This window comes from Monodon monoceros, unplaced genomic scaffold (assembly GCF_005190385.1).
Source record: "Monodon monoceros isolate NGI ecotype Baffin Bay Population unplaced genomic scaffold, NGI_Narwhal_1 Super_Scaffold_19, whole genome shotgun sequence".
In the NCBI taxonomy this organism is placed as follows: Eukaryota; Metazoa; Chordata; class Mammalia; order Artiodactyla; family Monodontidae; genus Monodon; species Monodon monoceros.
In genome coordinates this window covers 48274863-48301862 of record NW_021703775.1, presented here as the reverse complement: position 1 = coordinate 48301862, position 27000 = coordinate 48274863, and the positions used below count along the sequence as shown (strand labels likewise).

General features: G+C 39.0%; 1 protein-coding gene across 3 annotated transcripts in view; it reads right to left on the bottom strand.

Moving 5' to 3' along the window:
* Positions 1-27000, bottom strand: part of FSHR (follicle stimulating hormone receptor) — a 166241-nt gene that overhangs the window by 91832 nt on the left and 47409 nt on the right. For all 3 annotated transcript variants that reach the window (XM_029232672.1, XM_029232671.1, XM_029232673.1), the window contains exon 2: positions 7593-7664. In XM_029232672.1, coding sequence (XP_029088505.1) covers positions 7593-7664 — 72 coding nt within the window. The remainder of the gene's footprint in view (positions 1-7592; positions 7665-27000) is intronic.

Below are 27000 nucleotides of genomic sequence, written 5' to 3'. Positions count from 1 at the left end.
TATGTAATGGTATTCCTTTAAGGTTTTAAAATTCATTTCTGTAATGGCCACTAATATTGGATATCTTTTTATGTGCTTATTGTCCATTTGTGTATCTTTGGGAAGTATCCATTCAGATCTCTTGCCTATTTTCAATTGGATTGTTTATCTACTTATTTTTCACTTTTAAGAGTTCTTTATATATTCTTAATACAAGTCCTTTTTCAGAAGCGTGTTTTGGAAATATTTTTCTCCCCGCCTGTGGCTTGGTTTTTCATTTTCCTGATAGCTGTTCTTTTGAAGAGCAGAGATTTTATTTTCACTTCATCAAAATAAAATCTGATCTTATGCTTATTGTGTCCTATTTAAGAAACGTTTGCCTATCCCGAGATTGTGAAGATTCTCTCCTACATTTTCTTCTAGATGTTTTAAAGTTTTAGCTTTTACCTTTAAGACTATGATCTGTTCAGAGGTAGATTTTGTATATGACATGAGGTAAGGGTTGAGGTTTATTTTTTTTCCCATGTGAATACCGAGTTGATTCAGCACCGTTTGTGGAAAAAAAGTATTCTTTCCTTATTGTAACCAACTCTTCCAAGACACAGAGGATGAGGGGACATTTCCCAACTCATTTTATAGCACCAGTATAACAAAACAAAACAGAGCAATTATAAGAAAACAAATATACAGGCTGACATCTCTACAAATATAGACACAAAAATTCTTAACAAAATATTAGTCAATCAAAACCTGTGTGTGCAAGTGAACTGTAACAAATCCAAGTCAGACAGTTAGTTGCTCAAAATAACCCGTGTAATTTCCATCACGCTTACTATGACACTCAGACTTTTCCCCATGGCCTATAAGGTTCTCCATGACCTTACCCCAGCTTCTTCTATGACCTCATCTCCTACCACCTCCCCTCTGTTTGTTCTCCTTCAACCACACCATGTGGATACACTATACGTGTTGTGGTGAATACTCTTTCTACAAATTGGATTCAGACTTAAATATCATCCACTCAGTAGCTTTCACCTGTGAACGTACGTTAGCATCATCAAGGGAGTTTTAAAAAATGATCAATCCTTGGCCCTACCCTAGACAGATAGAACGAAAAAATCCCTGGAAATGACAGTCAAGCTTGTGCATTATTTTTTAAAATAAGTTTTTAGAAGTTCCCCAGAGGATTCTAAAGTACAACCTGAACCTCATTATCACTTTTTTTTTTTTTTTTTTCCCTGGGATTCAGATCCCCTCTTCCCATACAGAGGTCCAGCCACTCCAACACTGGCCTTCAGTTTTTTATCAGGAGCCTGTAGAATCATCAGCCTTTCCTTCTTGCTTTATTTCAGTAAGTGGGACTCAAGGCTGCTTTGCCCATGAACTCTCAGAATCACAGACGGTCAGAGTAGGCACAGACCTAAGGAAATGTTAGGGAGGCAAAGCAGGTTGGGACCCAAACTTTCTAGCACCGGTGCCATTAGTATTTTAGTTACCTGACTTATTTCCTTTCCCTTTATCTGTGCTGAGTGAGCCCGAAGAACTGAGAATTGGAGGATATCAGCTTTTTTAGTGTGCTTGCAACCGTTTTCATTCAATAAATGTCTTCCTCTACAAGTCCCTCTATTAACTTTTCTGCCCCCAGTGATCTGGGGGTGGAGGCTGGAGTGTCAGACTAGTATTCTCATTTTCATATGCGAATAAATCACTTGATTATATTTTTTGTCCTTATGTTATCATGAATATTTCAGATGAATTTTATATGGTTCGTATTTATGGTTTGGGAGCTGTTTCACATTTTGGCTCATTGCCGTCTCATCTGCGTATACCACATCTCAGCTGATGTTGATTGGTCTCATTTACATATTCATCATGCTCCTATTTTCAAAGATATTTTATTATACGCTGGCTTTTCTTCTCCCTCCAGTGTTACAATAGCACGTAGATGTGTTTTTAAATTGCACTCATTTCCATACATAACTTTTCTGGTTACCATAAATCACCACATTGTCACCTCCTCCCCCCCACCCTATTTAGTGTAGTCTTCACACTTTATACCAAGCTGATGTATGACTCCAAGATAATTCAAGATAAGGTAAACAGTTTACAGTGCACTTTGAAAAGCCACTTCACACTGCAGAGAGTTTAATGATTTCCTTTTCCCCCAGTCAGTCCCAAAGCAGTGAAGAGTCAGGAGGTTTGAGAGAGTGATGCTGAGGAAAGCTAAGCTATGACAGTGGTCATTTCATTTCTATTGGAGAATCTCCTGCTCCACTTCTACCAAAAGACTCCGTTCCCTCTTGACTTCTTATAGAAGCAGAGGCGGGTGGGTTAAGCTGGATTGATGAAAGATGGATTAGCATGGATTGGGGCAGAGTTACTGGATTCTTCCAATTATTCTAACAGGAGGAAGGGGGAAGAATCAAACGTAGCAAATCCCCAACTACCCAGGTCACAAAGCCCTCTCTCTTCTGGATGAGAAGAGGACTAATTTTCTTTTTAGACATTCATTGTTTGCTCCCAACTACCAGCATCTAGTCTCCACTTTTTTTTTTCATCAGTGGCCTCAGTTTTTGTTTGTGGATCTCCCCCGCCCCATTCCAAATCCATGTGGTTGGGGTAGGTGTTCTCACCCCTAGGTATGGAGCCCGTTACCCAGGCCACAGCCAATTTGAACATTACGTTCTCTTAGCTGCAGTGGTTGGTCCAGGGATGGTTGTGTGATCTAAGCAAGTCAGACTTAAATCTTAAGACTTTTATGGGATTGAGCAAGAAAAAGGGCAGCACATTCCCCCTGAATAGAACCTGAGATGATGTTTGAAGGCAGGACTGCTACTGCTTTCTTGCCACCAAGGGTGGGGCTCAGGGCTGGAATGAACATAGTGAAGGGAGACCAGAGAGAGGGGGAGAGGCTGAGTCCTAAGGACCTTGAACCTGAATAGAGCTGTTTCTAAAGCCATTCCTTCTCGCTGACCATCAAGTTAAATGAGCCATTAAACTCCCTTCTTTTCTTCAGCCTGTTTGAGGTTTACTTTCTTTTGCCCTCACACAACAGAAAGAGTCCGAACAAATACAATGTTTGTATCACTTATTTTGCACGTATTGTCCTGTACATTTTTGTCCTGGGTTTGATTTTAAACTATAGCCATGTAAGTGCCTAGATCAGAGCAGAGTTTCAGCCAGTGTTTGTATGTCTGTTAACTCCTCCATCAGTTATCATTATCATTCCTAAGACTTAGTATTTTCTTGTTATATCTGGGTGTCTTCTCTCTCCAACTACTTATATTTGTTCATTTTTATTTGTGCATTTATCAGATATTTATTGTGGGTACCTGACTCTGGGTGAGACACCGTGGATCCAATAATGAGTGAAAGCAATCATGTCCTTGTGCTCATGGAACTTACAGTCCAATAGGGGAGTTAGAGATTAATTCAAGTAATACATAAGTAAGTGTAAGAGTGTTAAAATGATAGTCACCACCTAGAGTCTAGTGGTGATATGAGAGTGTATTATACTAGCAGGAGGTTTTGTCCTAGTTGGGGAGGTCAGGGGGAGCGTTCCTGGGCAAGTGATACTGGTGTCAGGGTCTGAAGAATGAGGAGGAACTTAGTAAATTAAGAGGGCAGAGTGGAAAGGAAGTTCTAGTCAGAAGGAGCAAGCAAGGCCCATGGTGGGCTGCATAACATGGTACCTTTTATGAACTGAAGAAGAGCCAGTAGAGCAAAGGACAAAATGTGAGCAGTCTAGTTTCTTTTTTATGTTAAGAGCAGCAGTAAGGTATGGAGAGAGAGAGAGAGAGAGAGAGAGAGCGCGCGAGCGCGCGTGCGTGTGTGTGTACCAGGTGTACCAGGTGTTGAAGGTGACATGATTAGGTATGAATTTAGAAAATGTCACTCTGGTTGCTGTGTAGAGAATGGATGAGGGCGAGGGGAGAGCATGCTGGTGGATGGGGAGGCACAAGTAGAAGACTGGTGCAGTTTTCCAGGACAAGATAATGGTAGCTGGAGAAGGAGACGAGCGGATAGATTAGAGGTGAAGCCAGGAGATAAAACAACAGGACTTGGTGTTGTACTTAATACAAAGTTAAGTTACACTCTGACCTTGCTCTGAAAGAACAATCTTAAGGATCTGGAAAAACGTGTAAACTCCAAATGCAATCTGATAAATATGCTATTGCTACTACAAGCACGAGATTATGGTTTGGAAGCACTGGGAGAGTTCTGGAAAGGCTGTACGGGGGTTGGGGGGTAAACATTTGCTCTGCCTCTTGGGGGAAAAGCAGGCTTCTACCAAGTGGAATTTTAGGCAGAAGGACAGCATCTATATAAGACCGGTGTGAAAGTATATTTGTTCACTTGTTCATTTATACCTTCACCTGCACCTATTTTTTGGTCTACGTGCCAGGCATTGTCCAAAGAACGAGCCGTCACATTCTAAATATGCAATACGATGTCTGGTAATGGTAGTACTTGGGAAATGGCAAATCTTCCTACCTGGCGAAAGTGTGGGGTATACTGTGTATGACTGTGTATGGTGGGAGATAATGAGCTTTGATTTCTGTGTCAGAGACTTAAGACTGAAACCCATAGCAGTGATGGTCCCTAGAGGGACCCAAAGTCCCTGCAAGGGACTTTGAGCAGAGCAGGTCTGGAAACAGAGTGGTGGGAGATTGGAGCTGGGGCAGGCAGAGCAGCCTCACGCAGTAGGCTATGCAAGTGACTTTAAACCTCATAGCTGCAGGAGTAAGATGAGGACAGGGTTCCAGAGATAGTTTTGAGAGGGAGTCAATAGAACTGGAAGAGCACCTGCACAGAAGAAAGAGAGAAGGCACATGAGTCGAGGGAGACTGAATTTTCTTGCTTGGGAATCTGGGCAGATGGTGATGTTATTCACTGGGCAATATGGGAAGATGAGAAATTTAAGGGTAAAGGTAATGAGTTTGTCTGGAGGCACTTGTCGTTCACTTAAGGGTAGATATTGAGGAATCCCTCCTCAAAACAAGAATTGTGGCCTCAGAAGCGAGGTGGGGTTTGCAGATGAAGGTTTAGGAGCCCTGGTAGTAAGATATATAATTGATAAATAATAATGAGGATGTGACTATAAAAAAAGAAAATGGCCAAAACTGGCACCCTGGAATATCTGAACTTTTGAGGAGCAACTGAGGAAAAAGAAAAGGGACAGAACTGGTTATGGAGTAGTCTGGAAGGTTCAGAGGACAGGCAGGAGGATGTGGTGTCACCGACGTTAAAAGGGGAAAGAGTATTGAGAAGGATGGCGTGAACGGTCAGTGTAATCAATAGGTACCTATCGGTTAAATGCTAAGAGGACAAAGTAGAAGTCGTTAGTTCTGACAGTTTCGGTATTGTTGGGACCTTTGACAGAGTAATTTAGTGTTAGAGAATTTGTGGCTGAATAGCAAGAGGACAGGCTGAGGAGTGATTGAAAGGAAGGGATAGAGAGGCAGTGAACACGGGCTGCTTTTTCAAACGAGTGGCAGTGATGGGGAAGAGAGAGGATGGTAGCAGGGAAGGAAAGCAGGATTTACCCAGAAAGCTTTCTCCCCTTCCTTTTAATAAGGATATGTGAAACTGGGCCACATGTGCAGAATGAGTGAAAGGGATTTTGTGATTTGTGAAGAGGGAGATATTGAAGAGGAAGCCAATATTTATTAAGTTCAGAAAACTGGTTAAAAACTGGAGGAAGAACATAAATGAAGAACATAAATGTGGAAGGGAGATGAGAGCTTATCAGTGACCAAGAATAGGAGGTGAGATAATGGATGAAGGTGAGCATAGGGACTGAAGGGTACAAATAGTCTGTTCAGGGTTCAGTTTGATACTGGGTTCTCTGCTCTGGAATGTTTTAGAAATCTTAGGACATAAAAAGTATTGAAAACATAAGATTAATTTTTCTGGCATCTGTGGCAGTGCAGGCTGACTAATAAAGGCATGAGGTAGAAATGGACAACCTGTGTCTGAGGAAGTTGAGTTTCTGAACCAGCTGTTCTATCTCTGGTATTATTGCTATGTCAGCTCAGATCAACTAGCTATCGCCAAAGGAAGGTCTCATGGTAGCCTGAGTACTCAATGAGAGGTCAGTCACATTTGCTGGATTGAATTTATTAAGGTGAATTATTTGTGGTACCTGGGATTCCTGTCTTTAGAATTATTTCTGTGTAATTACAGAACTTTTGTCGGGGGAGACCTATCCAATAGTCACCTAGTCTCTTAATTCCAGGCAGGGCAATGGCTGATCCATTCAGGAATACACCTTGAGTCAGAAGCTCTCCAACTCTGTTCCTTCCCTGTTTTCCTTGGTGAGCTCTGCTCAGATGAGTGCCCCATCTCCCAGTTCCTATGCATGTTGAATGTCTTCAAGAATTGTAAACATTGAAGACTCAGGTCTTAAACTGGGCTCTCATCCAACTGGAAGATGCTTGTGCATAGAAATTAGAGATCGCATAAGCTACCTCCCCCTTTAAAATCTCCTCCCTTAATACACAGATGAGGAAGCCAAGGTTCTGAGAGATAAGGTGATTTAATCAAGGTTACACAGTAAGTTTATATTAAAATTAACACTCAGACCCAGGATTCTGACCAACCTCCTCTAAGCAGTTGGCATAACTGCTCAAACACATTGCCACTCTCTCTGCTTTGTGTTTCTTTCATTAATGGATTTCTTTCTCGCTTCCTCAGACCTGGGCAAGTGTTCTTTTTAAAAGTGCAGTGAAAGAACCAAGACAAAAATTGAATGACTTAGAGGAGAAGCTTATATAACTGGGGGTGGGGGTGGGCGTTGCTTTATTCTTATAATGAAAAAAACATTCTTTTCTGTGTAATCCATCTATATTACTGTACTTACTGTCATTAAGTTCTAGATTCTGGCTGTGGTGAAAAACACTTTTCCCATCCCTAAAAGCGTAGGGGATGGTATCAAGGACCTTCAAAGGCAGAGTGGGTTACCTTAAGCATGAAAGAATTTGCTGTTTTTTCTTACTCTACCCTACTTTGAGAAAAACCTATTTGGGGAAACCCCTACATTACACTAGCCCAGTAGAAAGCGAGTGTTCACATTAACAAAGTCTCCTCTTTTCAAAGGAAATCGCCCTCAGTGCTCTAAACTTTCCCAATACTTTTGAATGTTTATATATCACTTACCACTTGTCAGCATGGCTTAGGAACAAGAAGTCCAGAAAATCTCTAAAGCACAAATGTTAGGCCCTGCTGTCAATTAAAAATTAATCAGAGTTAATAATAATTAACGCTATTAATAGTTAATTAATAGAGAGGATCTCTTAAAAAGAATGGATGTCAGCAGAGAAAATAGGCTTTGATTTATAAAACTTTCACTCACAGGTACTTTAGGAGCAACACCTTATACCAAAAAAGTGAGAATTGCTTGGATTCACCTTATGCTGATTTCAGTGGCCACATGCTGAAAGATTTCACACTACTGTTTAGGACGTGTGGTAAGGAAATACAGTGGGACAAGGTGCAAAACCTTCGCTTAGTGTGTTATTCTGGTTCCTAAGCACAGAGAATCATGCTAGATGTGGTCTGAGGTTGCTGCCCATAGCCCATGTGAAGCATTCACCCACTGCTCAGGTACATACATTTTCTCCAGGTCCCCAAATCCCGAAAATGCTCCTTTTGGGATGACTTGAAGCTTGGTGAGAACAAACCTCCTGAAAAGAGAGTGGACAAAAAATATCACAGCCTACCCATTCATTGATAAGGCATCGAGTGCCTAATGTATAATAGCAGATAACAGCAAAGATATACCGAGTGCTTGCCGTTTAGTAGTGCTTACGATTGCTTCTCCATGGTCTCTTTTCACCCACACCACAAAGCAGTGATGTTGGCAGTATTGTTATCCCCATTTTGTATAAGAGGAAACTGAGGTTTAAGGAGGTTAGCAAACTTACCCAGGGTCACATGGCTAATATGTGGCAGAGCTAGGATATGAACCTTCTTGTCACCACTACTCCATTTGACTCCTACAGCTCTGTGAGGCCCCTTCTCTTTCTCCATTCCAACTCCCAATACCTCTTCCCTATTATCCTTCTTAGCTGGCCTTGCTTCTTACTTCAGAGAAAATGAAACCAGTAGAAGAGAACTTCCTCATGCTCTCACATGGCTCCCAGCCATCCTCCCAACTGTACCTGGGCTTTATGTACCTTGCCTTCCCTCCTGGTACCATGGGTGAGCTGTCCAGGGTCCTGACTAAAAACAGTCCCTCCAACCCCTGCCATATCTCTTTCCTTGTCTTGTAGTGAAGGTAGCCACTACAGCAATTCCCCCCTTTCTTTCATACATTTCCTTCCCATCAGTATACAGACATGCCTTAATTTCTCCCATCTAAGAAAAGTCTTAACCTCAGCCACCTTCATCTTTTGCCATTTTCTTCTGCTTGAAATATTTGCCTCACACCTGCCTCAAAATTCCTTCCAATGGCTCCTCATCTCAGTCAGGAAAAAAACCCTCTTGTATTGTGTTGACCAAAAGGTTCATTCGGTTTTTTCTGTAAGATGGCTCTAGTAACACTTAGTTGTCTTTAACTTCATTCAAAACAATTTTGTTAGATTGTATGTGACAGCTGTCATATCAGCGTGCAATGAAAAAAAGACTTATCAAAATTGGTGAATTTTTGTGTGGCCATTTTGATATTGAAGATGGAAGAAAAAAAGCAACATTGTCGGCATATTATGCATTATTATTTCAAGAAAGGTAAAAATGGGACTGAAGTGCAAAAAAAGATTTGTGCAGTGTATGGAGAAGGTGCTGTGACTGATGGAATATGTCAGTGGTTTGTGAAGTTTTGTGCTGGAGATTTCTCGTTGGATGATGCTCCATGGTCGGGTAGACCAGTTGAAGTTGATAGCAATCAAATCGAGACATTAACTGAGAACAATCAATGTTATACCATGAGGGAGATAGCTGACATACTCAAAATATCCAAATCAAGCCTTGAAAATCATTGGCACCAGCTTGGTTATGTTAATCACTTTGCTGTCTGGGTTCCACATAAAGCGAAAAAAACCCCTTCTTGACCGTATTTCTGTGTGCGATTCTCTACTTAAACATAACAAAAACATTCCGTTTTTAAAACAAATTGTGACTGGCGATGAAAAGTGGATACTGTACAATAATGTGGAACAGAAGAGATCGTGGGGCAAGCGAAATGAACCACCACCAACCGCATCAAGGCCAGTCTTCATTCAAAGAAGGTAATGTTGTGTATATGGTGGGATTGGAAGGGAGTCCTCTATTATGAGCTCCTTCCAGAAAACCAAACAATTAATTCCAACAACTACTGCTCCCAGTAGACCAACTGAAAGCAGCACTCAATGAAAAGCATCAGGAATTAGTCAACAGAAAATGCATAATCTTCCATCAGGATAATGCAAGACCGCACGTTTATTTGATGATCAGGCAAAAACTGTAACAGCTTGGCTGGGAAGTTGATTCATCTGTTGTATTCACCAGACATTGCACCTTGGGATTTCCATTTATTTCAGCCTTTACAAAATTCTCTTAATGGAAAAATTTCAATTCCCTGGAAGACTGTAAAAGGCATCTGGAACAGTTCTTTGCTCAAAAAGATAAAAAGTTTTGGGAAGATGGAATCATGAAGTTGCCTGAAAAATGGCAGAAGGTAGTGGAACAAAAGGATGAATACATTGTTCAATAAAGTTCTTGGTGAAAATGAAAAGTGTGTCTTTTATTTTTGCTTAAAAATCAAAGTCACATTTTGGCCAACCCAATATATCATGGCCTGCAGGACCCTATAGGATCTTCCCACTCTCCCTTCCCGTATATCCTCTAACCTCAATTTTGACAGCTCACACCATTGCTTATCTCATTCTCTTCATAGTAATCTCTTGCTATTCTTTGTACATGCCAGGTTCCTTCTTGCCTAATATTTCTGCATTTGCAATTCTCTCTTCCTGGAGCATTCCTCTCTCAGATATCCTTCTTGCTTGCCCTTTCATCCAGCTGCTTACTCACATGTCACTTTCTCAGTGAGGCTTTCCCTAACCACCCTATTTAAAATGACAATTTTCCCAACTTAGTCCCTTAACCCCTTTCTTCATAGTACTTCTGACATGTTATACTTTATATTATCTATTTATGTATTCATATACTTATTTATTTTTTACCCATAGCTAGAATGCAAGCTCTGTGAAGGGAGGAATTTTTGTCTGATTTGTCTACTGTTGTATACCAAATGCCTAGAACAGTGGCTGGTACATGACACATATTCAGAAAAACATTTCTTGAATGGCTATTGAAGTCTGAGAGTTCAAGGCTTGAGGGTAGAATTACAAGTGACTCTTTGGGAATCTCTACAGTGGGAATACTATTTCTTCCTCTGCCTTTCCTCCCTCCCACTTTCTCTTACTTTGCAATTGGTTAGTAGGGAGTTGGTTTTCTTTCCACTTTAATCCTTCCTTCTGCAAGGCAGTCTGTCAGTAGGAATTCAGTACTGTGGACTTGGATAGTTTCACAAACTTTCATTGCTTTTATTCCTATTATTTATTGGTATTAGTGAAATTCCCATTTCACATAAAGTTATTGTTCAGGCAAACAGTTCTTTTCTTCCACTTTGTTTGTTTGCCTTTGGCCACCATGTGCACCAGCTCCATGGTGAGGATTCATGAGAGAGAATCCTGTGCACTTTTCTCGCTCTGGAGGAGTTTATATACACGGGAAGGCAAAAACAGAAGCCTTGGAATCACCAGGAAACAGATGTGGGATATAGTTGATGTAATAACTATAGCTGTTATACAGGAATGAAATGTGAAATATCCCAAAGTACATAAATATATAAGAGGAAGATTGGAAGGAGTGGGTGAATTTGAGCCTGGGTCTCAGAACTATCAGATCATACTAAAAGCATAGTCTCTGTGAAACTATTGGATCTAATTTAGGATTGAGTGTAATGGTTCTAGAACAGTATCAACTTCTAGAACACTCGTCTGAAAAGAATCAAGGTCAGTTCATAGTCTCTTAATGTACTCAATCTTAGTTAACATAGACAAGTTCCTTTTGTTCCTATTTATCACAAGACAGAAGAATGATGAAAACAAATTGGTAAAAGCAAGTAATAAAATTGCTTTAAACTACCCAATCAGTCTAAAATTTCAAGGGAGTTGAAATATTAGGGTAAATATTAGTTAATAAGATGTGCAAAGAGTAGAATCTTGGATAATTGACTCTATTTAATAACGGGTCAACTAGATAGTTCTTTTTGGTTCAACTCTAGTAGCAGGCACATTTTCTAAAAATTTCAACATCTGTGCCTGTATTAAGTGGTTCAAACTAATTAATATAATTAAATGTTTCTGAAGATTGAAAGTCTTGACTTCCATTTCCTGAAATGCTATAAATTCGATAACCTGAAGATATTTCCACCAAAGATCACCCAGACATTGTCTATAAAACATAACCACTATTGTTTTAATTGCATAGCTGAGCTTATTAGAAAATATAAGAAATTCCTAGGGTCCTACAGTAGAACAACTGAAAACCGGATGGAACCTTGAGTTGTGAATGTAAACAGAATTCTAAGAGGGTAAATTGAAGTCAGTGTATTTCGGGGGGTGGGGAAGAAGGGAGGAGTGGGGAGAGGGTTGTCTGGACTTGGTAGACAAGGAATTTGTGTTTTGATGCCCAACTGGTACATGAGATGAAACATGGATGATGGAATGCAAATATCTGTTTCTGTGTGTCATTTGTCTGTCTACCTAGCTACCTGCCTACCTACCTATCACATGTGCATTCTAGAAAGAAAGATACAGAAAATGGAGAACAGGCAACTTTCAATGAAATAACATGTGGATAATTTCCAGAAATTATGAAAGGCATAAATCCTCAGATTCAGAAATCTCAACAAGTTCCAGGAAGGATAACAAATCCACTGCTGGATACCTGTGAATTAAAACTGTAGAGCCAAAAAAGAAAATATTTTAAATGCAATCAGAGAAAAAAAGACATATTATCTTCAAAGAAAAAACAATTAGAAAACTTCGTAAAAATATCTTCAAAATTATTAGAGAAAATAACTGCCAGTTTAGAATCCTGTGCCCAGAAATAATCATTCAAACGTGAGGGTAAAATAAAGACACTTTTAGACAAATTTAATTAGCCATTAACAAAGTTTTAAGCAAAAGAATTCCCTTAGAAAATAAGATAATTTAATCCAGTAGGAAGTCTCCAAAAGTAAGAAGGAATAGTGAACAAAGAAATTAATGCTCCTTATTGAATAGGTTGGTTTTTCATAATGGTTGGAAAATTCACCTATTTAATAAGGAACACTAAAAAAGTGTTGACCAAGAAGTGGGTCACAAAGGAAAGCAAATTGTTATCAAACAAATCATTTTCTTTGACAATGATGCATTTGAATTACTTAGAAGTCAGTAATAAGAGATAATTATCCCCACCGCCCCGCCACATGTACACACGCATTTGGAGAGCCAAAACAAAACCAAATCAAACAAACAAAACACTCTTTTAAATCATACATGGGTCAAAGGAGAAATTACATTAATAATTGGAAATTATTTGGAATTGAACCATGATGAAAATGCAACATATCAAACTTATGAGATGCAGCTAAACTGCTTCTTATAGAGAAATTTGTAGCTTTAAATTATTATACCAGAAAAAGAGACAAAAAAGATGGAAAATTAATGTGCTAACACAGGAAAGTAGTGAAAGAACAACAGAATTGTGTTAACAGAAAACTATAAAGCAATGTTCATTCCATTTCTGGCTAGAACTTAAAATGCAAACTCAAAAGCAGTTTAATAAAAAAAAGTAAAATGAGGGGCTGTTGATAGAGATGTTTTGAGAAGATAAACACTCATCTAGACATTAAAACTTGATATATAGAGTTTAAGTTTTAATTTTTCATTTTAGAAATAAAGCAAATGAGAGTCTAACAGATTAACTTTAAACACATTGCAAAATTTGTTTGCCTTGAGAGAAGAAACCTAGGAGAGTAGAGAGAAAAAAATAATAAAGATAAGAGTAGAAATACATTAGAGAGGATCAACAAAATCAAAAGCTAACTCTTTGGAAAGATTAATAGACTAAAAAGAAATCTGTTCGTATCAACCAAGGGGAAAAAAACCCCAGTAAAACAATGAGAGACATGAAAAATGGCACTTAACTACAAATAAAACATGTTTTAAATCAGAGAGCCCTAAGAACAATTTTATAACATTAGATTTTAAAAAATCAGTATGGATAATTTTCCTAGAAATATATACTTACTAAAACTGACTTATGAAGATGTAGAAAACTGAACAGATCTATAATGATCAACAAATTGGATTGGTAGTTTAAAACCTATTCACCAAAAACAAGGTCAGCATCGTATGATTTTAGAAGTAAATTCTACCCCTTTAAAGTGATGGAAAATCTCAATCTTTTACAAACTATTCCAGAGACTAGCAAAAGATGGAATGTTCTTCAACCCATTTAATGTGGCTGGTGTAACACCAGTAATAAAATAGACAAGGACAATAAAAGAATGGAAAGATTTAGACCAATCTCACTTATTAATGTAATTGGAAAAAATCTGAAATAGTGTAGTGACAGTGTATATCCAAATGGAGGCTAAACGAATAATATATCATTATCATTTGGGTTTGTCCCAGATTTCAAGGGTTGCTAAATATTAGATAACTCTATTAAAGGATATTTCCACATTAAGAAATTAAAAGTGAAAAAGCACATGATTTTATTAATAGGCATAGAAAATATATTTGATAAAAACCCAAAACATTTTGACAAATGAGAAAAGGGGGGAATATTCTTAATCTGATAAGGGGTAAAATCTATCAACCACTACAATAAATATCATGCTCAGTTGTGAAATATTAGACACATTCCAGTTAAAGTTAGGAATGAGGCAAGGATGTCTACTATTATACCTTCCATTCAGTATTGTGCTAGATGCCCTAGCCTGTACAGTAAGATAAAAAAAAAGATATAGGGCTTCCCTGGTGGCGCAGTGGTTGAGGGTCCGCCTGCCCTTGCAGGGGACGTGGGTTCGTGCCCCGGTCCGGGAAGATCCCACACGCCGCGGAGTGGCTGGGCCCATGAGCCATGGCAGCTGAGCCTGCGCGTCCGGAGCCTGTGCTCCGCAATGGGAGAGGCCACAACAGTGAGAGGCCCGCGTACCACAAAGAAAGAAAAAAAAAAAAAAAAATGTATGGAGGAAGATGTGGATTAATCAATAAGGGATGCTGAAACTATTGATTATCCTTGTGGATAAAAATAACACCTTTGCTTATTACCATATTAAAATCTCAGCTCCAGGTTTATTAAAAATCTAAATGAGGAAAATCAGCACTTTAAAATTTTTAAATAAAATATAACATTCTATTGAGGAGACTTTCTTTAAAAAGGACACAAAAATTGAAAAGCTGATAGATTTGACAATAATAAACTTAAATTTTCTCTAAAACAAAGATACATTGTAGGTTGGAGAAAGATATTTGCAACACATACAACTAACATGGGTTAGCATCCAGAATACAAAGAACTTTACAAAATTATGAGAAAAATACAAACAACCCAGTAGAAAGATAGGCAAAAGATATGAACAGGCAGTTCAAATAGGAGAAAATGTAAATGGCCAATAAACATATGCAAAGATGCTCAACTTCACTAGTAATCAAGAAAATGCAAATTTAAGCAATAATTAGGTACCTTTAAACACCATCATATTGGCAAACAATAAAAGGAAAACCTCACAATAACAGTGCTGGTGAGGCAGTGGAATAATAGGACATTTTCTACACTCTTGAAGGGTAATTTTCTACAAGTACTTTCAGTAGCCATTTGGCAAAATGTATTAAAGTCAAAGAAACAAATGCCTTTGAATCCAGTTATTCTATGTCTCCTGGCCGCATGTGCACCTGGAGACGGGTAAAAGATTAACCACTGCAACATCATTTGTAATCGTAGAAAACTGGAGACAAATGCTCATAAACAAGGGGATGAATAAATATTAATAAACTATGATATATTGACACAATGCCAAATTATAAAGCAGTGAAAAGGAACAAATTGACTGGAGCTACATACAACAATCTGGATAAATTCCCAAAGCATAATGTTGAGGAAAAAAAAGTCAATTATATGCACAATATGTGCAGTATGATATGATTTTCATAGAGGTTAACAACATACAAAATAAAACAGTGTATTGTTTTTTGTGAATCTTGTTTTTTCATTCCATATTTTTGATGTTTTGACATCTTGGGGTTTGCTGACTCTGGAGGGACTACTCCTCCTGGGGCTAACTCCTAGAGATAGCAAACAACTGGCCTGAGAGTGTGCCTTTCTTATGCAAACCAACTAATCCATACCCCCAAGCACCTCCTTTAAGGGGCCTTTACACTCTGGGCCACCATTCCTCTGTCCTAATCATCCCAGGGAAGCTCCTACACCACAGAGTCCACTGAAATTATTTACCCTAGCCAATCCTAAACCTGTTTACCCTGTTTCACCCATTTTTTTTCCCTTGGAAGCCACAATAAAATGTTTTCCCCCAGCTCCCTCTGCCTCATGACCAACCCTGGTGCTTCCCCATGTGCCCCCTTCTCCTGGGAGCTGTGAGAATAACAAACTATCTTTTCAATGGTAGTTTTCTCCTAATCTTTTGGCCTCACCATACTCAAATAGTAATAAAACCTATATTGCAAAACATGTTTAGAGATGCATACATATCTATCAAAAGGAAAATTCTGAGAATCACAACACCAAAATCAGCATAGTGTTTACCTCTGTGACAAGAAGAAAAGGAGTGAAACACAACTATATCTAAAATGTTTTGTATTTTTTAAAAAGACCTAAACCATTTTGACCAAACGTTAAGAGTTGGCAAAGCTGAGCGGTGCTTTATGAGTGTTTATGATACCATTCTCTACGCTTCATACTTGAAATATTTCATAATTAGTTTTTCAAGATTGAAATTCTCACCAGGCCATATCCCAAGCATCATTTATTTATGTTTGTTTTTAAACAGGGAGAGCTATTTAAAAGTATCATCATACCCTTCATGTCAGATGGCAACTTTACTTCACTCTGTTAAGGGGGCATGAAGTGCCTGAACGATTTCTGTAAAGATGCACAGTTCATCAAGATGGCTCTGAAAAGAAAATTTTCTTCACTATATTGCAAGTTACTTAATGTCTCTTCCATGATAAATGGGGTGGGTGGGGATTATTTTTTTCTTTCCTGGAATGGAGAAGCTTTAGGATTCCCTTGAACTCTGTCTCTGTCAGAAGCAATCCATATCTTGGGCAGTCCATTCACCCTTGGCCAAATTTAATTCCTCTTTGTGGATTAAAGGAGAATAGTTTAAAAGATCCCATAAAAAGCTTTCTGGCAGCCTGGAAAACAGCCAATATTCTTTTTGAGGAAGCTGCCTTTTTATGATGTGGCCCAAGTTTAAATGACACTGGGCTCTGTGTTCTTTGAATTTCACACAAGTTTAAAAAATTAAAGTGAGAACAGCTTGGCCCAGGATATACAAAAAGAAATTGATCATCATCCTGACCTCAAAATGCCAAGAGTTTTTGTGCTTCACACTCTTTAGGTCAAACTGCTACCCTAATTAACTTTCTGGGAATGTGTCCAGGAAAACTATCTAAGGGGGTGGATTGAACTAAATGAGGAAATCATCCAGAAAAAAAGAGAGTTTAAATAACTTGCTTTGGCTTTTTACCATGACCCAGGAGATAACTACCCCACTGTCAAAATCATTTAGGCACCCAATTGGTTGTATTTCTCATGTTGTTAACACATGAGTCTTGAAGCCAGTGGGGCAGCCAATAGTAGGAAGGAAGAGGTGGGAAGGTAGGAAGAGGTGGCTTCCTTATATAACTGGACTTTAAGGTTTTTTTAAAGAAAAAAAAAAAACTTCACATTTTGGCATAAGTCTTAACTGCCTAGATGTGGGATGCTTTGTGATGTGTAATTTGAGGTGCTCCGTAAAACACAGAGAAATTGGTTCAACTAGCATTAGCCCTTCATCCACCTTTCGGCTGTGTATGAAAATGCCAGTGATTCATTGGGGGTTGCAATGCCTCTCATGGGGTTTCTTGGGATAGAGGTGTCAGTGTTCTTTGTATCCTTCTTCCATAGTGTGGTGGAGACTCTTGTCCTTAACCTTAAACCAAATGTATTAAAGCAGAGGTATTAGGAGAACTATTTAAAGGGGTTGTCACTCATTTCCTACAAATCTGGAAGACATAGAGCCTGGCTTAGGACTAAAGTCTGACCTCTAAAGGTGAGAAGTGGCCAGCTGCTTTGGGAGAGGGCTGCAGTTCCACAGAACCCACAGTTCCACAGTGTGGGTTTCCCAGAAGCCGGACCTATACCCAGCTGAAGGGAGCTGGATTCTCATCCTCAAAAAAATGGACTTGCCTACATAGTGACCAGACCCCAAAAGAAAACCTGTCTGGAGCTTCTACTCCCGGAAGCCAGTGAGAGGAAGGAACTGCTCTCCCAGAACCACAGATGGAGGTCATAAGAATTAGCCTTTGAATATCTACCACACCCAGAGGGGTCCAAAGCCAGGTGGCCACTGTGCCATCAGTGCTGGATCCAGTTCCTTTCCCTCCAGTCTCTCTACCTCCTAGGCCCAAGCCAGGCAAGGCCAGAAACAACAGCAAGTTGGGGAGGAATTAATAAGGAAGAGAGGAGAAACACCCCCTTCCTCACCAGTTACAGGTTTCTGAGTCTGAAGTGGGCCCAAACAGTGGAATAGGGAGGTTTTAAATAGGATGAAAAAGTGGACCTTTAATAATAGTCAACACTAGACTTTCATGACATTTATGAGACTGGAACAGCTATGGCACCTGCCCCGAATTTCATCTGGGATGGGGGAAAATAAGTCGACAGAGTAGGGTTTGCCTGCCAGTGGTAGGAAAGAAGAGAGCTACTTCTGGTTGTACCCTGTTGAATCCATCTTGATCAATATGTTATGATTTCTGAGTTGGTGAAAACCTTCCCCAAGTCTTCCTCTGTAGAACTTTATCTGTGAGAGAAAAAGTATTATGAACTTAAGTGGGAGAAGGAATGGAAAGCATTCTTATTCTTATTTCCTCCCCTGTTATTTGGCTCTTATTCCCTGGGCTGTCAATGAACAATTTAGGACAGAGAGGGTAATTTGGCTTCTCCTTTTGGTGCAGTTTGACGTAGAAGAAACGTTTGCAAGTCAGAGCCCCAGCCATGGGGATTATCTACATAATAGCAGAATGGCTGGCTAAAGGAAGGGAAATGATTGCCCAGATGTTCAGTTTCCATTGACCTTCTATTCAGTTAAAGTTCCAGATAATCTGTCTCATGTAGACACTGCCACATGCCATTGTGTCAACTCGCGATACCATGATGTTTTCTTTAGGAGAGAAAATTTATGGTTGTAGGATAGAAACGCATGAGGTGGGCGCCACTCCAAACCCAGCTCCCAGGACACCTCGCTGTCCCCTGAGTCTCCAGGATTTCCCCTCACCAACCTTCCTGGAGGGGTGATTCTTCAATTTTACCATCTCCAGTGAACAGGGATTTCTAATAGCTCTTTTGAATCTGCTTTCCTTTTTATTCCACTTATGTCCCCTTATCTCAACATCTGTGCTGGGCTGATAAAGGGGATGTTGGCTCTCCTGCTAACTGTATATCACTGCTGACTTTATCTCCTCCTTTGTATAACCTTTATATCAAGGTGGTGGAGACTTTTTTTTTTCCTGTCTCCCTCCTCCCTTGTTTGCACTGAGTGGCCCTGGAATTATTCTCTACACCACGTTTTATCACCTGTTCACTTTCATTTTATCAGCTTTGCACTTTCGTCATCTTACCTGAATCTGATGCCTGATTTGTAACTCATTTATATGAAAGCTCGGGATGAAGAAGCAACATGGTGAAGAGAAAAGACCACTAGGGTAAAAAATTAGAAATCTGGGTTCCATTCTGGCTCTGCTACAAAGTATGCAAATAACTGAGAAAAGTCAGGTCCAATCTGTAAAGTGAGGGGGATGGGCCCGATGATCTCTAAAGCCCTAGAAGATAGATTTTACACTGTGGTTATGTAGTGGAATCATACTCAAATGCTCTCCCATTTCAGTCACATTCTGTTTAAAGCAAAAGAAATAATTTTACATTAAGTGCTCAACACAGAATGAAGCCCATCATAGGGGATTACTGAATGATAGCTAGCCCTCCTTTTTCTCTAGTCAAGGTTAAAATCACTTGAGCCTGCCCTTTCCTTGCCATCCCTCTGCCACCACTCAGGCAAGACCCTCATCCCCTCATGTCTGCAGCCTTGGCTGTGGCCTACTAACAGGATTTCCTCCTCTGGTCTCTACTGTCTAGTCTGTCTCATCTAAGACCAGAGTGTTCCTTCTAACACTGCTTGCCTCAACACTCTCCTACTCAAAAGCAAGACAAAACAAAAGAAAAAAAGCCAACAAAGATTAAAGACACATAAAGCCCCTTCAATTGCTTGCCAGTACCTCTAGGAATCTTAACTCATTTGTCATCCATTTGAGGCACTCCACAGTCTGCCTCCACTACTTTTCAGAGAAATGTTCTACTACTTCCTACATAGAAACTCTAGCCAGGGCCTCACCATTAATACATGGCTTGTGTTGTATATGTACTGAAATTCCATGGGTGTATGTCCAGTCTCCCTAAGTATATGGAATGGTCTCATAGAGCAGGAACCATGCCACTTGTCTGTATTCCAAAGGGCCTCATCTTATCAGTGCTTTGTGTATTTCAAATATTAATGCATATTAGTAGATGGGGGATAATGTATATAATGGCAATAGCTCTAAGTTTTAGGCATATGAGCATCTCACACTCTAAATCACAGAATTTTTGACCCTTTAAAGTTATTCCAACCATACCAATCAGTTTTGTTCAAAACAATACCTAGAACATACATGAATGATGAAAAAGAAATCTAGCTTTCTAGGAATTTAATACAGACTTGGTGAAGAATATAGAAAGGGTTTCTTAGGATATGGGAGAGCAGTTGGTAGAAAGTAAAAACTGCAAACTATTGGCCCATGAATTGAATCCAGCTCCAGACATGTTTTGTTCAGCCCACACAGTATTTTAAAGAAATTTGAATTGGTTGCCAGCACTTCAAATTGTGAAAGTTCATCTAAAATTGCAGATTTGTGGCCTCTCTTGAAGACTTAGAATATCTAGCAACACTGGGCTACATTCCCACATAACTGCGGTTGGCTACAGTTGAGTGATGGCTGACACAGCATCAGCTACCGGTTGGTCAGATTCCTTGCTGGCTTGTTCTTCTGTCTTGTGCCCTACGACTTTGTGTTTGGGATTTCTGGTACTTGAAAAGCTAGTCTGAATGGGTTTGAACCTTTTAGAACCCAGTGGTTCTCAACCTTGGGTGCATATGAGAATCACTTGGGGCTGTTTTTGTTGCTGTTGTTTTCTACATACTTATAAATGCCTGAGCCCCACCTGTGGGTGGGTGCTGCAGTCAGGAATCCTTATTTTAAAAGCTCCCTAGGTGATTCTCATGCACTGTGAACATTAGGAACACCTGCTTTGGAGGGACAGCACAAAGAACCAGTTGGCATGATGGGGAAGGTGTTTACAAAGCTGCTCCTATCCCAAATCTAATTCCCGTCAGTACATGGTTGAGGGGTAATCTAAGCAGTTCCTTATAATCTAGGAGCAGTAGGAAACCCTAAATTAGACATCACCATGATTCACTGGAATAACAGCACATACATAGGACATGTGCATGTTCCCTTGGAGACCTCCTTCTTCAGCCAATGGAGCTTAAGTTTTTGGCTGGGGCTGGATCAGGGTGGAGAGGACTTGAGCTCAGAGGGTGTATAGTGCTATGAATAAGAGTCATGTATTTCACAGTAAAGGAGGGCATTGAATGGAAGTGAGACAGCAAGCCAGAGAGGGGAGTCCAAGGGACAGGACCAGAGGCAGATTTTGAAAGTCAGAGTCAGAGAAAGTCCATTTGTTCTTTTGACAAATATTTATCGTGTTCCTACTTATATGTCTGACACTGTTCTAGGCCCTGACGACATAGTGGTAACAAAGACAAAGTGTCTTCTCCGATGAGTTTATATTCTAGCCAGAGAAGTAAGGAACAAGAAAAAATTTGAGAAAAAAAGCAGGTACAGTCATGGGGCAATTACTTGGAATGAAAGGAAGGTCAGTGATGTATAAATTAACAGCTATAAAGAAGAAACAGTTCTTTAAAAATTATATACTATGGATTGATGGAGAGAGAGAGAGAGGAGGGAGGCAGGGAAGGAGGGGGTGGGAGAGAGAGCGAATGAGCTACCATATACAGTTATTCATTTACTGATCAACTACTAATGACACACATTATCTAAAGTTCTGGGAAAAGCAATGGTGAGCGAGATACATTTCTTGCCCTACCAATTTTAATTCTATTGTGATATACATATACATATATATATAATCTAATAATTATGGTACAGAGTGTATGGTGATGATGACAATGGGCATTTTTAGCGCTTGCTGTGTCAGGCACTATGCTAAATATTTCATTTGCATGACTTCCCTAGTGGTGCAGTGGTTAAGAATCCACCCGCCGATGCAGGGGACACGGGTTCAAACCCTGGTCTGGGAAGATCCCACATGCCGCGGAGCAACTAAGCCCGTGTGCCACAACTACTGAGCCTGCGCTCTAGAGCCTGCGAACCACAACTACTGAGCCCATGTGACACAACTACTGAAGCCCGTGTGTCTAGAGCCTGTGCTCTGCAACAGTAGAAGCCACTGCAATGAGAAGCCCGCGCACCACAATGAAGAGTAGCCCCTGCTCACCGCAACTGGAGAAAGCCTGCGCGCAGCAAGGAAGACCCAACACAGCCAAAATTAATAAATAAATAAATAAATAAGTGGATTAGTCCACAGCATGGAATATTTCATTTGCATTATCTAATATAATCCTCAAAACCACCTTATGAAGTAACTATACTTGTATCTATTTATAGATGAGAGCATTGAGTTAAGAGTGGTGTAGCAAGCTGATCAAGGACACAGTGGCAGATCTGATTTTCAAAGTCAAGTCTGGCCCCCAAAGCCCATGCTCACATGTGTATATGTGAATTCATATATACATGAGAGGGATAAGAGATTGGGGCCAGGGCTGGTAAGATTTTAATGGGGGCAAGTGGGATGAATGAGATCAAAGCAGATCTGGAGCTTCGATGTTTTTTTAAAAAGCAGTACCAGGTTAAGTTAATTCAAAGGGGGGACCGCAGTCATTTCAGGTTGTGCTGGGAATTTGGGAAAACACAAAGGTGGCTCAAGAAGGTGCAAGGAAAAATCTTATTAGAAATTCCTCTGAAGGCCAGTCTTACTACATTAATTCAGAACTGGGTTTTTGTTACTCTAGATTCTGGGCCTTGGTCTGCATAGAATTCAGGGCTGCCCTTACTCTGTTGGAGTGAATAAACAGAATTCCACTTTAATGACTCGCCGGGGTCTCAGACAGCATCTGATAAAATGGCAAATATATTAAGCCTCTAAAGCAGTTCTTTCGGCCCCCTTGGTTAATGTCAACCTGGTTTAACTGTGATTTTTATTGACAACATTTAGCTCAAGAGGGAATAATGAAAGGCGACTGGCACGTAAAGGTCAGTGTGGGGCAACTTCTGCTCAGATATAGGAGGATTAACCAGGGATAAACTTCCTTCTGGAATCTATGGGCTCTGCCTGACTGTGACAATCACTGGGAATGAAACCACAAGAACAGCACCAAAAAAAGTCATCACTGCTCCATGAACCAAAGATAAGTTTAAGTCTTTCATAATGCACTTAAAACTAATTTCCGTTTTCTATTTGTGAGTTTCACACATTTAATCAAAAAGCATATGCGTTGAATAATTATCTTTTACTGACTGTAAAATGCAAATGTCGAATGTTCAAATGAACTCTGTTAGAGACAAGAACAAATGAATGAAACTATTTAAAATAGATTCAGAGAAAAGCGAACAAGACATTGCTCAGAATGCAACCCTGGATCCAAAATCACACCTCAGATAATAAAAATGTTATTTATTACAGGATTTTGAAGAATGCTTTATTTAATCGTTAAGGTAATAATCTGATGATATCTATACCTAATCCTTAAGACCAACATGTATTTTGACAGAAAAAGATTCCCTGAAAAATTTAATTTCCTCTGTGAGGATAAGAAGAAAGCATTATTTAACATTGTTTCTTTTGAATATGGACCAGAGATTTTACTGGAAATCAAGATAAATACCTCTGCTTTGCATCAGAAGAACATTAACTATTAAGCACACATGATGCTTCTCTAGATACTAACTGCTAGCACAGAGCAGATCCTGAATAAATAGTTCCTACATTGTAATAGAGGCAAAGCATTATTTGTCTATACTACTTAACTGGTAGAAATAAAGAGTAATGGCCAGTAGAAACACAAGGACTCTATACTTCATTAAAAATATTACAATCTATAAATGATAATTTCTAGATTAACTGTGTGTGACAAATGCAGCAATGATGTAATAGTATTGGTACCTTGCATTTAACAAAGAGGGTCGTGTCTCCAATTTTTTGAGCATGGGATGTGTTTCATTTTACTCTAGGAATGAAATCTCTATCTTGGCTTTTGACATTTCCAATTTTGAAAACACCCATTGATCTAAGAAATAAATGTTCCTGTTAAACGAGGCCTTTGTACTAATTGAAGACTAAAACGTGGTGAAGAGCTGGGTCATTGCTGGTGGGATGCACTCTCCACCAGACTTTTCTAATTCTAAGCTGTGCAAAGCACATGGATCCTAGCTCGTGGGGACACTGACCAATGGCAAGGGGCTTAGCCTTGGCTGAGAGGAATAAAAAATGGGGGAAGTGAAGTAACATTTGGTGAAGACTTGCTATGTACAGCCATTGTTCAAGGCTGTTTACCACATGCTCTTACTTTTTTTTTTTTTTTTTTCTTCTTGCGGTACGCGGGCCTCTCACTGTTGTGGCCTCTCCCGTTGTGGAGCGCAGGCTCCGGACGCGCAGGCCCAGTGGCCGTGGCCCACGGGCCCAGACGCCCCGCAGCACGTGGGATCCTCCCGGACAGGGGCACGAACCCGTGTCCCCTGCGTCGGCAGGCGGACCCTCAACCACTGTGCCACCAGGGAAGCCCCTGCTCTTACTTTTTAGTTCTCACTGCAGCGTAACAAAGTAAATTAGTTTTTTTCAAACTAACATACAGTTTGAGTGTATGTGTACAATTCTAAGAGTTTTAACACATGAGTAGATTCATATAACCCTCACCACCACAATCAGGATACAGAACAGTTCCATCCCGTCTCCACAAAACTCACTGTGTTGCCCCTTTAAAGTCACACTGATTCCCACCCCTCCCCTCCCCTCCCCCACAAGTCTTAAGCCCTGGTAACCACTGATCTGTGTTCTGTTGCTACATTTTTGCCTTTCTCAAATATTATATAAATGGTACGACCCAGTATATTACCTTTTGAGACTGGCTTTTTCCATCAGTACTCTTCAGTTAAGTTTGTCTTGTATATCAATAGTTTGTTTCTTTTTGTTGCTGAATAGTATTTCATTGTATGTATATTTGTTTACAAATTTCATTGTATGTATATTTGTTTACAATTTGTTTACTTATTCACTTGTTGAAGGACATTTGGGTGGTTTCCATTTTTGAGCGATTAGGACTAGAGCTACTGTAAACACTGATGTGCAGGGTTTTGTATGAATATACATTTTCACTTTTCTAAGACAAATACCTAGGAGTGAAATTACTGGGTTATATGGTAAATGTAAATTTAACTGTATAGGAAACTGCCAAGTTATTTTGCAGAACAGCTTTACCATTTTGCAGTCTCACTAGTTGTATGTGACAGTTCCAGGTGTGCTGCGTTCTTGTCAGCATTTGGTAGTATCAGTTTTGTTTTGTTTTTATTTTAGCTGTGCAGTTTTATCACATTGAGATTTTAATTACTTCCTTAATGGCCACTGAGGTTGAGCATCTCTTTATGTGCATCTTTTTGTCCCTTATATCTTCTTTGGTGAAGTGTCTGTTCATATCTTTACCCTGACATTTTTTTTGTTGTTTCCTTTCTGCTGAGTTCTAAGAGTTTTCCTTTTTTAGAACATAATCTGGATACATGTTCCTTCTTAGATATGTGATTTACAAATATTTTCTCCCACTCTGTAGTTTGTCTTTCATACTCCTGATAGTATGTTACACAGAGCAAAAGTTTTTAATTTTGATAAAGTCCAATTTATCCGTTGTTTCTTTTATGGGTAGTGCTTTTAATGTTATATCTAAAAACTCTTTGCCTAACTCCAGGTCATAGAGATTTTCTCCAATGTGTTCTAAGAATTTTATTATTTTATATTTTACATTTAGATTTATGATCCATTTTGGGTTTGTGGTTAATTTTTGTATAAGGGGTGAGGTTTAGGTCAAGCTTCTTTTTTTGGATATGTTCCAACAGTATTTGTTTAAAAAGACTATCCTTTTGCCATTGAATCACTTTTGCACTTAAATCAATCAGCCATAATTGTGTGGGTTTATTATTGGACTCTCTAATCTGTTACATTGATCTGCGTCTATCCCTTTGCCAATGCCATATTTTCTTGATTACTCTAGTTTTATAGTAAGTCTTGAAATTTCATAATGTGAATTCTCTTTATTCTTTTGTAGAATTGTTTTGGCTATTTTAATTCCTTTGCCTTTCCATATAAATTTTAAAATCAACTAATCTGTATTTATAAAAAACCTGCTGGGATTTTGAATGAAATTATATTAACCTGCAGATCAGTTTGGGGAGAATTGACATCTTAACTATATTACTTTTTCCAATTATGAACACAACAGAGTATATCTCTTTTATTTAGGTCTTCTTTGGTTTCTTTCATCAGCATTTTGTAGCTATCAGGATACAGATCCTTTATTTTACAGGGTTTATAACTAAGAATTTCATTTTTTTTAAATTGATTGTCAATGGTATTGGATTTTATTTTCTAATTGTTGTTCATTGTTAATTTAAATGTAAAATGATTTTTACTTGTTGCATCCTGCAGCTTTCCTAAACTCACTTATTACTTCTGGGACCATGTTTTTGAGATTGCATGGACTTTCTATATAGACAATCATATCATCTATTAATGGAAACAATTTTATTTCTTATTTTCCAATCTGAATGCCTTTTATTTATCTTTCTTGCCATATTGTACTGGAAAGGTTTCCAGTACTATGTTAAAGGGAAGTGGTGAGAGCGGACATTCTTGCTTTATTCCTGATCGACATTCTTGCCTTTCACCTCTCATGATTATGATATTAGTGGTAGCTATTTTTCTTGATGCTCTTTATCAAGTAGGAAGTTACCTTCTATTCCAGGTTTTCTGAGTGTTTTACTATGAGTGGATATTGAATTGTTTTCAAATGCTTTTTCTACATTAATTTATATAATCTTGTTGTTTTTGTTCTTTAGTCTTTTCAGTCTGCAGGTTGCATTGTTTGATTTTCAAATATTAAAAGTCTTGCATTCTTGGGATAAACCCTACTTGGTCATTGTGTGTAATTCTTATTATATGTTGCTGGTTTTGATTTGCTTATATGTTGTTGAAGGTTTATCATCTGTGTTCATGGGGGGTATTAGTCCTTAGTTTTCTTCTGTTGCACTATCTCTGTCTAGTTTTGATATCAGAGCAATGCTGGCCTCATAAAATGAGTTTGGAAATGTCAGTTAGATCCACTTGACTGATGATGTTGTTCATTCTTCTAGATCCTTACTGATGTTATACCTACTTGCTCTTTTCATTACTGAGAAAGGAATGTTAAAGCCTCCAAATATAGCTGTAGATTTGTCCATTTCTCATTTCAGTTGTATCAATTTTTGCTTCATATATTTTGAAGCAATGTTGTCAGGTGCATACACATTTAAAATTATTAAGTCTTCTTGACCCTTTTGTCATTATGTA